General features: G+C 55.2%; 1 protein-coding gene across 25 annotated transcripts in view; it reads right to left on the bottom strand.

The window, feature by feature from the left end:
• Positions 1 to 12,358, bottom strand: part of GRIN1 (glutamate ionotropic receptor NMDA type subunit 1) — a 39,121-nt gene that overhangs the window by 12,876 nt on the left and 13,887 nt on the right. For 21 of the 25 annotated variants that reach the window (XR_007629414.1, XR_007629413.1, XR_007629412.1 and 18 more), the window contains exons 4-17: positions 11,181 to 11,243; positions 10,300 to 10,400; positions 8,552 to 8,673; positions 7,857 to 8,031; positions 6,384 to 6,528; positions 6,205 to 6,288; positions 5,144 to 5,279; positions 4,160 to 4,287; positions 3,814 to 3,978; positions 3,393 to 3,511; positions 2,681 to 2,793; positions 2,067 to 2,215; positions 1,038 to 1,195; positions 513 to 674 (exon numbers count right to left, since the gene is read on the bottom strand). Coding sequence is in view for 21 of the 25 variants with exons in the window: in XM_050319702.1 (XP_050175659.1) it covers positions 513 to 674; positions 1,038 to 1,195; positions 2,067 to 2,215; positions 2,681 to 2,793; positions 3,393 to 3,511; positions 3,814 to 3,978; positions 4,160 to 4,287; positions 5,144 to 5,279; positions 6,205 to 6,288; positions 6,384 to 6,528; positions 7,857 to 8,031; positions 8,552 to 8,673; positions 10,300 to 10,400; positions 11,181 to 11,243 (1,820 nt within the window). In the remaining 4 variants the exon portion in view is untranslated. The remainder of the gene's footprint in view (positions 1 to 512; positions 675 to 1,037; positions 1,196 to 2,066; positions 2,216 to 2,680; positions 2,794 to 3,392; positions 3,512 to 3,813; positions 3,979 to 4,159; positions 4,288 to 5,143; positions 5,280 to 6,204; positions 6,289 to 6,383; positions 6,529 to 7,856; positions 8,032 to 8,551; positions 8,674 to 10,299; positions 10,401 to 11,180; positions 11,244 to 12,358) is intronic. The other 4 variants (XM_050319707.1, XM_050319699.1, XM_050319694.1 and 1 more) reach the window with 1 other exon arrangement.

A 12,358-nucleotide genomic window follows, 5' to 3' on the forward strand; every position in this document is an offset into this window, starting at 1 on the left:
GTGACACTCTACACTGCAGGCTAATGCTGGTAGAAAAGCCTTAGTTGGACTCAGCAGGGGTCCTGACATATTCCTGCCTAACAGAAATACTCAGAGCTGAAAGAAAGCCCCTGTCAGATCAAGCCAGGGTGGTGCAAATGCTGTCAGGCTGGCTGAGCCCACAAGGAGAGGTGGGGAGATGGCAGCACCCACACCCTGCTCACCGGGACCTGGAGCTGGGTGCCCTCAGCTTTCCCTGCCAGCTTGCCCTACACTCCTGGCCGAGCCTGGCTCCTGATCTGCCCTGCTCTGCCCTCCCACCAGCTCCCTGCTGCTCCCCCAGCCCTGCAGGCTGGAGCTGAGGCTGTGGGTGCCCATGCTGGTCGTTCCATGTCCCCTTTGTCAGGAGGGACACGGCAGCCCCCAGCACCCCTGTCCCTGCAGGGGGGTCAGCAGTGCCTGGCATGAGGCTACTTGCGTGCAAACACATGCAGCGTTCGGGGCAAGCCCCACGCCACGAGCTGTGTACGGACTTGAGGATGGCCAGGGAGACGTTCTGCTTCCATGGGCTGTCCTTGCGCATCCCGATCCCGAAGCCGGAGCGGAAGAAGAGCTCCCCCGTCGTCACCAGGTCACACTTCTGGGAGGCTTCAAACTCCAGCACGGCCGAGTCCCAGATGAAGGCGTGGAGCTTGCTGGACAGCGAGAGAGGACAGGCAGGTGAGGTGGGGCAGCCCAGTTGTCTGCAGCCACGGCGGGAGCAGCCAGGGTGCTCCCAGCCCTAATTTAAGCACGGAAGCCACCCAGCCTTGCACAGAAGGAAGAGCAGAGGCCAGAAGGGCCAGGGCTCCCACTGTGCTGATCCCCACACAGCCCTTGTGCTCTCCACCCAGAGACCTGAAATGCACTAGGAATAGGAGGATCCCACTCGGCACCAAGGGGGAGGTCCCACCAAGACACACTTCGATTGCAGCTGCCTTGGCCCTGCGTGCTCCACCCAACTGTAGCTCCCTGAAACCCCTCCCGGCACAGCCAGACAGGGCGCTGGCCCCACTCACTTGTCCCTCACTGCCTGGATGGCTTCGGCAGCGCTCTCGTAGTTGTGCTTCTCCATGTGCCGGTACATGGTGCTCAGCTCCACCTGCCGTCGGAAGTAGATGTCCACGGAGCTCTGCTTCACCGTGGCGTAGATGAACTTGTCAGAGGGGTTGCGCAGCTGAAAGGCAAGGACAGACCCCGAGATCAGCTCAGCTGGGGAGATCGTGGTGCTCCTAACACCGCAGCTGTGGGTTTGATTCCTGCTGGGTCACTCACTGAAAAGGGGGACTTGATGATCCTTGTGGGTCCCTCCCAACTCAGATTATTCTGTGATTCTGTGACAGAGCTCCTATTTTTTCTGTCCTTCATCAGCAAAACTGACTCACCCCAAGGCAATGTTTCCTAATTTCCCACCTCCTTCAGGGACCTGTTTCCTAGAGAAGACCTTGGTCTCCTCAGAGGATGCCACAGGGCAGTGGGTGCTCTGGGACCGTGGTGGCAGAGCAGGGGACACTGTGAGACAGGGACACCGTGGCACTGAGGGTGCAGGAGGCTGTGGATGCCATGGGGCTGGCAGTGCCCTGGGCAGAGGATGCAGCAGGGTGTAGGACACTGTGGGTCAATGCTGCTGCAGGGCACATTCCTGTGTGCTGGGGCTGATAAGCTGTGGCTATGTCCTTGCCAGAGCAGGAAATGGATTTGAGGTGTGTGGAGAGTATTGACTGCACCGCAGAGACAATTTCATTAGGTATAAGTCATCTATAATTAATTGTTTCCTCGTTGGTTAGTGGAGGTTCTCCAGGAACTGGCAGGCAGTTTGATTGCATAAGGGCTATTCTGAACAAGCTTTTTCCTGCTGATCCCTCCCCATGTCTGTCCATTCCCACTCAGAGCACAGGCTCAGACCCACCAGGATGAACCCGGGAAGAGCTTGGTTTTGCCCCCCTGGCACAGCTCCCAGCCACGGTAAATCAGGGCTCTGGGAACTACAAGCCACATTATATGTCCAGAGGTGAGCAGGGAAGGGGAAAGCAAGTGAAGGGGATTACCCTGGGGTCATTGATGCCTGTGATTCTCTCCTCAGGTCGGTCTAACACCAGGAAGGCTGCCAGGTTGGCAGTGTATGAGGCCACAATGATCATAGCAAAGCCAGCCCACACCATGCCAAGAATACGGGCAGAGAAACTCCGGGGAGCACCTGGGGGGAGAGAGGAGAGATCAGACTGGCACGACAAGGGCTTGGCTTGGCCATCAAAAACATTTCAATATATGTGAGACCAATGGCAGCTGCAGACATGCACCATCCATCTGCTCTGCCAAGAGCTGTGCAAGCAGCTTCTGGATTGCCTGAACCAAGAAAAAAACATCTCCTTCCAGGGCATGCTGTGTCCCATCCTCAGTGGGTGGGTCACTCTGGGCAGGATGCACAGCAAAGAAACTGTTTTGCCCATTGATGCTGAGGGTGAAAGGATAGCCCTCACAAGTGCCACAACGGTGTCACACTCAGCATTTCCAATCTTCTACCAGCCTGCTCCAGGGAAGGCTCAGGGAATGAGGTCCCCAAAGGGCATCAGCCTCATCAGTGAGAGGCTTCTCCCCCAGCCTTCTCAGCTCAGGGCCAGGGCTGCAGGGCAGAGCAGTCCCACTGTGTGCTGTGACTCACCTTCTCCAATACCAGAGTTCAGCAGGACCCCCCAGGAGAACCACATGGCCGAGGAGAGGGTCAGGGCATCCTCCTCCTCCTCCTCACTGTTTACTTTGAACCGGCCAAAGGGGCTGGAAAACAAGACAAAGAACTCCTTTCATTTCCCTTAGCCTGGTTTCTGGGGCTCTCCACTGTGCCCTCCTAAGTGTCCTGATGCAGCCCTGTATCACTCAGCCCTACAGCCTATGTCTGTGTCCCAAACAGCTCTTCCTCATCATGTCCTACTGCCTTGCACATCCCCAGTGCTGATTTGCAACTCTGCACATCCCACTCCGGTACCAGTCCCATCACACTTCTCTCCAGACCAGAAAGATGATCTGATCCTGACCAGCTTGAGCCTCTCCCACTGCAACACGGAGGGTTCACTGCAGATCAGCCACCAAGGTGTCTGGGCACAGGGCTGATGTGGGGACAGATTCCCTGCCCTTCAGAGGAGCTGTCACAGGGCCAAGGAAGGGCCAGAAGAAACTATCTCAGGGGAAACTCAGGCAGCCAGAGGGGACAGGAGCCTCAGCCCAGGGCTGGTGAGGCAGGGAAGGTGGGGTTAGTTCCTGTGAGAGCCCCCCAGAGGGCTGCAGAGCTGTGCCTGACACTGAGGGGACCCAGGGGATGGTTCCCAGGAGCACCTCCCTGTCCCCTCCAGCCCTTGGGTGGCCCGAGGTGCACTCACCTGAATCTGTCTAAGAGGTACAACATCACTGCCACCACGTGCACGGACAGCCCCACTAGCAGCCAGAGGGTGCTCTGGAAGGGCTGCATGAACGAATCCAGGGTGCTGCGGGGGATTTCCTGGCACACAGAGAGAGGAGAACAGCGCTGGCACCCACCACAGCCACACCCTGCCCTCCTGCCTGGACCCACAGGGACCCTGCCCTGCTCTCAGCTTCTCCTGCCCGGCTACACAGGAAGGGTGAGGGTGGCAGGGACAAGACCCAGCACTGAACCCAGCCTGGGGGTTGGGGTTTGCAGGGGCTGCCCTGGAGTGGGCAGGGGCAGCACAGGGGGAACCAGGCGTGGTGTGGGCCTGGCACCTCTCTGCAATGTGGGGAGCACCTCCCCTGTTCTGCAAAACATCCCACCCTAGCTCATACCTTCTTCACAAGGATGGTGAGTCCCTGGTACTTGAAGGGCTTGGAGAACTCGATGTACTGAGCCCGCTCATTGTTGATGGTGAGGGGAGCCACAATCATGTCTGCTTGGCCACTCAGCAGCTCCCCCATCATCCCATTCCACTCCTTCTTGTTGCTGTTGTTCACCTGCCAGAGAGCCAACACAGGATCAGACTCCTGCCCTGACACACTTCCCCCACCAGGCAGGATCCCCACAGGATCCCCATCCTGCACTGCCCTCCCTCCCCACCCCTGCTCCAGGGGAGGGCCTGGGGGTGTCTGAACACATGATACAGGCAAAGAGACATCACAGGCTGCCCAAACTCACCCGCTCTTGGGTACCAAATTTACCATCAGCCACCAGGTGAACCTCATAGGTGAAGTTCATGACCCCTGCCAGGCGGATAAGCAGGTCGATGCAGAAGCCGTAGCAGCACAGAGCCACTGTGGGACGGCCTGTGGAGGGGACAGAACGGGGGGAGGGGTGGAGGCAGCCCCTTGCCAGGAACCCCTTGCAGGATCCATGCCTGTCCCAGTGAGAACAGCCACCTCATGGCTCTGGTTCCATGTGGGGTTATCCATCAGGGCCATCTGCCTTGACCACCCTCTCACTGCCTCCATCACCTCTGGTGTTGGCACGCTGGGGGCAGAGGGGTCTCGTTCCTTTGCTGTGTCCCAGAGAGGTGGGCTGAGACTTGGTGCTACCCACCCACTGAGGGCAGGGTGCATGTGCTGGACCCAGCAGGTTGAACACAGCCCAGGACACAGCTCAGGGCTGGGGGAATGGTGTGCACAGGAAAGCATGATGGGCCAAGGGGATGCCCTTCAGGTGGATTTGGGCAAGCCTGGCAGTGCTGAGCAGCTCATGCTCCCCCCAGGTGCTCACTCCTCATCCTGACACAGGCTTTCCATATCAGCTGGAAGCTGGTGTTGTTCATGTCAGTGCAGGGAGTGCTAATGTGCCTCAGGAGTCTCACTTCTGTTGGAGATCAAGGCAAAGAGAACTGGAGCATGTCAGGAGACAGAAACTTGGGGTGCAACCCCCAAAACAGCCCTGCAACCCATCCAGAAAAGAGGATCTGTTGGGTTCAAATAATCTGTTGGGTTCAAAAACCTGAGCCCCAGTGCCCAGTTCCTGCACAGCACTACTGTGGGGCTGAGCTGATGGACGTCATTTGACTGTGCTGTCACCTTTCTGTCCCTCATCCTCTAGGCTTCCTGTGTGACTGAGTACCCTCCCTGGGGCCCCTTTCTGGAGTGGTAGTCTTCATCATCTGGGTGGGCTGGGGGAGTAGCCCCCACACTGAGGTACCTGGGATGGTCTCGTTGGGCCCAGTGCAGAAGACTTTTTTCACAGGATCTCCGTTGATGGTGAATTCCTCCCTGCACGTCCCATCTGCTTGCGTGGGCTTCACATACACAAAGGGCTCCTGGTGGATCGTCACGATCTGCCAGACCAAGCATAAACACCCTCTTGTCTCTGTCCCCCTCCAGAGCTACATTTCCCTGGTGAGGGGTTGGGCTCCCTCTCCACACCAGCATGGCTAAAATGCCCAGGTGCCCTCCCCAGCTGCCATCTCAGCACACAAGACTGCCCAGCCCAGCAGCAGTACCTGGCTTTGGCACAGGGGAATCACAAAATCATAGAACCATTTAGCTGGAAAAGACCTTTAAAATCGTGAATTCCAGCTGTTAACCCAGCACTGTCAAGGCCACCTCTTAAGAACATTTGCTTTCCCTGATCCCAAGGTGAGGAACAGATGTATCAGCAATCTCCTTCATGTGAGACTTTCACATGAGCCTCAAAACCCCTCTCCCTAACAGGAGATGATGGGAGACAACACACAGCCAGGATTAGTGCCCAGAAAGGACCTCTAGACACAGTCACACTGCCCCGAGCTAATGCAGATATTTCAGTCCTACCCTAGACCTTTCCAGTTGTACAACATCCCAGAACACCAACACCACCTCTGCAGGGACAAGGGCTCACTACCAGCAGGAATGTGTTCCTTGCCTGGACAGCAGGACAAATGAATGGCCGTAGTGGTAAGACTGGCCTGGCCAGGATCCAGTCACTAAAGTGGCTGCTGGGTGACACCTAAGGGAAGAGCATGACAAGCAAAGCAAGACTGGAGAGACCTTCTTCCAGTGTCACCTCCAGCTTCTGGAGTTTGATTCCAGCTGAAAGCTGTGCTCTGAACACCCTCCAGTACCTTCTGTATTGTTCTACTACATCCCCTCTGAGGTGCCCTGGGTTTGCAAAGGCTGATGAGAGCTGCAGAGGCAGCAGTGGAGGTGGAGGCAGATAGAGACATGGCCTGGCATGCAGAGGGCTGAGGAGACCTGCCACCCCCTAATGCCATTTGTTATTACCTTCAACTTGGTCGACATCTGATAGCCTTGAGGTTTCTCGGTTTCTCCCCCGGGCCAGATAATCTTCCTGTCGTTGGTCAAGACCTGTGGTCGATCCCAGAGGAAGCAGAGGGATGTAAGGTCACAGGTAGACACCCCAGTGCACACACTCCTCCCTCCCAGGCCAGGCCTCTACGTACATTGCTGCCGTTGTAAATCCCAACTTGGACCAGTTTCCGATTCTGCAGGTTCATGATGCTGTAGTTGGCAAACTTCCTGTCCCCATCCTCATTGAACTCCACCCTGCCGGTGACACCCTCCGAGTACTTGGAGGACATCAACACCCTGGAGAGGGAAACACAGTGGGGACAACCTAGAAAACCTGCTGTGGCCATTGGGACACCTAAGAAGGCATCAGAAGGGCAAATCTTTCTCTCAGTCATCTGCCATATGCACACTACCCTACAGAAATCCAACCAAGGCTGCCTACAGTCTGTTCATAGACCAGAAACCATCCCCTCCTGGTGGATGGAGCCGTTTTCCTCAATGTTCACTATCATATCTGCTGTCACTGTCCCTTGATTTCCAGTAGATCATTTCCATTTCCTTAAGGAATGATGTGTCCCACAACACCCAAGGACACCTTCCTCTTGGTGTCCCTTGGGAGCTGTGTCCATGTCACCATTCCTGGTGCCTCTGATTGACACCAGCTCATCACAGCCTACAACAGAGCCCCAGGAACACACATGCACCACCAAGAGGAGACCAGCCCCCAAGCCCTGGAAAGATGATAGTGAAGACACAGAACGATTGCCTGAGCCACGTGTGGAGAACAACTTTGACTCTCTCATGCCAAAGACTGGTTCGCTGCAGAGGATGCCAGAAATATTCCTAAAACAAACTTCAGGCTTTGCAGGTTCCATGCTCAGCAGAACCCAGGTCTGCAGGGAATTGCTGCCGTACCACAGTCCAGCCTGCAGAAGAGGCCCTGTGGCTCCAGCATCCACACTGAACAAAGTTTGGGTTCTGGGAAGCACATGCAGCATCTGCCAATCCTTCTGCCCGTGGAGGCAAGACCCAAAACACACATGCTCTCATCTGTTGAGCAGCCTGTCCCATGCAGGGAGATCTCTTGCCACCAAGCTCTGCTTGCAGCACACTGACCCATGCCACAGCCCTTGGAATGTTCAGCAGGAAATGTGTCCTCAGCACCGAGCTCCAATTTGACAGAAACACCGCCTTACCCTGATTTGGCAGAAAAACCCCTCTCTCCCATTTCCATCCATGGAATTATGATCCAGACTGGAGGAGATCATGGCCCCCAGATCTTTTCCTCCTAGAGCCATTCCCTGCCCACACATCCCAGCTACCCAAGCATTGCCCTGGGCAGCATGGGTTGGCATGGACCAACTTGGTGCCAGGCACCACGTGATGCCTAAACTGGGTGCCATTTCCTGAGCCTGTGTCTGGGATGGTTTTCTAGGAGAGACCTTCACAACCAAGTCATGCAGGAGAGTCCAGTCAGCCCTGTGCCACATGCCCCAAAGCTTTAGTGACAGATACTCTGAGCAAAGCTGCCATGTCCTCTTGCACCTTTTCCACATACTCCCACCTTTTCCAGCTCTCCCCCAGCAGGTCCTCTGCTGCCTTCAGCAGGACCCTTTACCAAATACCTCTTGAAAAGGGGTCCTGTCTTCCAGATGTTGGTGTTGCCCACGCAGCCCCGTGGTGGGTCTGTGATGTTCTCCTTCTCAAACAAGTCGTGCACGGCCTGTGCCACCACGGCAACAGCGTCACTGATGTGGGCGGACTCGTTCTTCCCATTGATGAGCTGCAAACCGATCACTCCTGCCCGAGAGGAGGGGAGGAGGAGGGTCAGCACTGCTGGGCTCGCTGGCTGCTCCAGCTTTGCTCCCATGAACGGGGCTTGGGGACAAGCAAGCACCTGGTGATGGGTTGGGGACCCTTGCATGCAGTGGGGAGTTGCCTGAGCTTCGGGCAGGGGCAGCGGCGCTGGGCGGGCACCGTCCTGCCTGCCAGAGGGGTCTGGGGACAGCTACATGAGCCACGGACTCCCCGTGCTGCATCCCCATTGCCCTGCCCATGGCGATGGGCAGCTTGCAAAGCCCCAGTGATGTGGATTTGGGGTCTGGCAGCGTGAACAAGGCTGCTGGACTGCTGGCTCCCCACGCAGGCAGGGGAATGGTCAGCGAGGGTAATGTGGGACACTCCACTCGCTTGGGACCACAACGGTACCGCATTCCCCCAGCCCAAAGGGTCCCCAGGGGGGCAGGGGCCCCTCGTGCTGGCTCTGTTCAGGCTGTCCAAGGCCTGCTGGCAGCGGGGTGGGTGCCTCGGGGATTCCTACCGTCAGGGGCATATCGCAGGGCACTGCCCGAGATCTCCCGCTCCCCCACCAGCCACACGTAGCCCGAGCCCGTCATGTTGAGCATGGCTGCTGTTCTGTACACCGTGGCTGCATCGTCCTCACTGCAACGAGAGCAATCACAGAGTCACGGAATGGGCTGAGCTGGAAGGGACCCACAAGGATCACCGAGTCCAGCTCCTGGCCCTGCACAGGTCCATCCCCAAGGGTCACACCCTGTGCCCCAGAGGATCGTCCAAACCCTCCTGCAGCTCTGGCAGCCTTGGGGCTGTGCCCACTGCCCTGAGGAGCCTGTTCAGTGCCAACCACCCTCTGGGGGAAGAACCTTTCCCTGAGATCCACCCTGAGCCTGCCCTGACACAGCTCCAGCCATTCCCTGGGGGCTGTCCCTGGTGCCCCCAGAGCAGAGCTCAGTCCTGCCCCTCCTCTGCCCCTGCCCAGGCAGTTGGAACTGCACTGAGCTCTCCCGTCAGTCTCCTGCAGCTGAACACACCAAGTGCCCTCAGTGTCCTCACACGGCTTCAAATCAAGGCCCTTCCCCAGTCCTCATTTCCTCCTTTGAATACCAAGAGCTTTATGAAGGGAAGGGCAACCCTGCTCCAGGTGCTGGATGGCCCCTTTTCTCCTGTGTCAGATCCCAAGGGGGTGTCAGTCCCAGGAAAGACACAAGTCCAGGTATCCCTTCTCTGACAAGTGTTTCTCCTGGGTAACAGCTCATTTCCTGATGCAATGGGAATCTTTCTCCCAGCTTCACCTGATCCCACAGGGCCCAGCACTGCTGAGCATCTTCACACATGGACCAGCCCTTATGCTGCAGGCACGGGGACAGAGAGACTTCCCTCTCACACGGCTGGGCCAGGATGCACCACCATTAACTGGTTCTGCAGCTGCTGACACCGTGCAGGACAGACATCTCAGCCACGCTGGAGACTGCCAGCTCCCAGGCCAGCAGCACATCCAGCACAGCACAGCACCCACCAGCTCCCCAGGACAGCCGTGTCTGGGGTTGTGCTGCATTCAGCTGGGGGAGAGTTAATTTTCTTCCCCGTGGCTGGTGTGGGGCGGTGTTTGGGTTTGTGCTGGACACTGGGTGGATAATACAGGGATGTTTCTGTTATTGCTGAGCAGGGCTTACACAGGGCCAAGGCTTTTCTGCTTTCCTGCTGCCACACTGGTCAGGAAGTTGGGAGTGCGTGGGAGGCTGGGAGGAGACACAGCAGGGACAGGTGACCCCAGCTGATCCAAGGGATACTCCAGACCCTATGATATCATCCTCAGTATGTAAAGCTGGGGGGAAGAAGGAATGGGGCAGGACATTTGGGGTGATGGTGTTTGTCTTCCCAAATCACCATTCCATGGGATGGGGCCCTGCCCTCCTGGAGGTGCTGAACACCTGCTGTCCATGGGAAGGGGTGAACTAATTCCTTGTTTTTCTTTGCTTATGTGAGTGGTTTTGCTTTCTCCTTTCCCTTATTAAACTGTCTTTATCTCAACCCTCGAGTTCTGCATCTTTGACCCTTGTGATTCTGTCCCTGATATCGTTGTTGGTGAGTGGGTGAGTGCCTGTGAGGGGCTTGGCTGCTGGTGGGGGTTAAACCACCACAGGGGTTTTCTCTCAGGCTTGGAAGGATGACAAACCCCAAACCTGCTGTGACTCCAGTTCTGGGCAGTCCTGCAGAGAGGAGAGGAGAACAGCAGAGTAGGGAGGGGAAGGAGTGGCACTGCCTTACCTGGCAGAGAGGATGATGACCCGAGCCTCCAGCTCCTTCGCCTCCAGCAGCAGTGATGTCACATTTTTGGTTCCAGGGTCAAACTGAAGCACTTTCTCAGCCTGTGATTAGTGTGAGCAAAGATGGTTAGTGTGGGAGCCCCAGGACTGGTGGTGAGAGCCATGCTATCTAGAAAAGGTCAAGAGAATTCATTAAACTGCACAAAAGTCTGCTAAATAAGGTTGGTTATAGTTATTTTTTTTCTTTTTTCTTCCCTTTCTTTCTTTTCTTTCTTTCCTTCCTTCCTTTCTCTTCTAAGGTTTTGGCTTTTTTGTTGTTTTATTTTTTTATTTTTATTTTTTTGCACTGTGCATGCAAACTGAAGTCAATCAAGACCCAAAAAGAGGCGTGCATTGTACAGGAAAGAGAAAAAGGCTTTGAAATGCAATTGAAAACTCAAACGAGTGTTGTTTTTCAAAAACATGGGAAATGAAAAAAACATTGCACAAGGTTAACCTTTGGGAGTCAAAGTGAGCAACTTACACCAAGGAACCGTTTCCTTTGGGGAGGAAAGGGGGTTGGTTCAACTTTTCAAAAAAAAAAAAAACTTGCAAGTTAATTACTGGTTCACATGCATGTTTCAAAAAGAAATCCTTCCAGGGTCAGCTGGCTAAGTTTCCATTCTCAAGTCCAAACCAAACTATCTCAACATAAAAACGTGCTACCAAGAAACATAGTCATGGATTTATTTTTTTTCTTTCTTTTATTTTCATTTTTTTTTCTCTTTCACTTTTTTTTTTTTTTTTTTTTTTATTTATTTTTTTTTATTTTTCTGGTGGTTGTGGCTACTTTTCATTTGCTAGTTAGGTTGGTGGGCGGCGTGCATTTCCATGCATATATACCTTGGGTCCTCGCTTGTTGTCATAGGAAAGTTGGTCGAGGTTTTCATAGTTCCTTTTTTTACTCTGATGAATAATGTGCACAGAGAAAATATGTAGACACAGAAGAATATTATAAACAGTTGAAAATGACGTGTAGTAAAGCAATCCAACATCCACCTCCTCCTCCACTGTTTGCTAAAGGGTCTCTATAACGCTGGAGCTCGCAAAAACCACTATCAGGAGAGAGAGTGCCTCAGCTCCCACGGGATCCCGGTGCAAGGCCATATCACACAGAGCAAGCCTGAGTGCCACAGCCGGTGCGATGCTGCAGGTGCATTTCCCTTGCGGGACTGGGGGGATTCTTCAGCAAGGAATTTTTTTATCTTAAGCTCAGAAACAATCTAAGGGCCTAAGTGGTGGGGTTTCCATGGAATTACTGTGGAAGTAAAGGACAAAATGTTGTGTACGGAAATTGCTGCGTGAAGGCAAACTGTCACAGTTAGGAGCATTGGCAGTACTAGAGTCACTATGAGCATCACGGTCCTGGTCACCCTCAGAGAGTTCACAGCAAGTGAGGTGTCTCAGCTGAACTTCTCACCCCCTGAAAGGAGGGAGCAGCCTTTTGGAGCTCTGCTGACATCCAAAAGAGAAAGGTAACGTTCTCTACGTCCCGTGCTGGCTCAAAGCGTGGCGATATGAAGCGATGGTGATCATGGGATGGCATTGCAGCTTTTACCTGGAGCCTGGGGAGGGCCGAGGGCACCTCGTGGCTCTGTGGCACAAGGGTGACCCTGGGAGGTGCAGCTCCCCGAGACCACAGTGCCCATAACCTGGCCCTACGTGTGGCTGGTGGGGCTCACTGCTTGGTGGTCTCCACGCTGCTGACCAGAGCATCACTGGGGCTCAGGGCAGGGGGCTCAGCATGCTCTGACCCTGGAGATGAGGGACCAGAGCAGAGAACCTGCTCCTCCCCTTGTCTGCTGCCTGAGCCACTTCTGCTGCCTGGCCCCAAAGGAGCCCAAGGCTCGAAACCTACTTCTGGAGGTTTCCTCCTCTCTAGGCAGTGTGCTGAGGGCCAACAGCCTCTGCTCTCAGGAGGTGTGACCCTGCAGCAGCGTGCACAGAGCCCCGTGGATCCTCCTGGGAGCAACCCCCATGGTCAGGCCGATAACAGCAACCTGACAATGCCTTCAGGAGAG

Source organism: Myiozetetes cayanensis, unplaced genomic scaffold, assembly GCF_022539395.1.
Source record: "Myiozetetes cayanensis isolate MyiCay16 unplaced genomic scaffold, myiCay2020 scf23, whole genome shotgun sequence".
Taxonomy (NCBI): domain Eukaryota; kingdom Metazoa; phylum Chordata; class Aves; order Passeriformes; family Tyrannidae; genus Myiozetetes; species Myiozetetes cayanensis.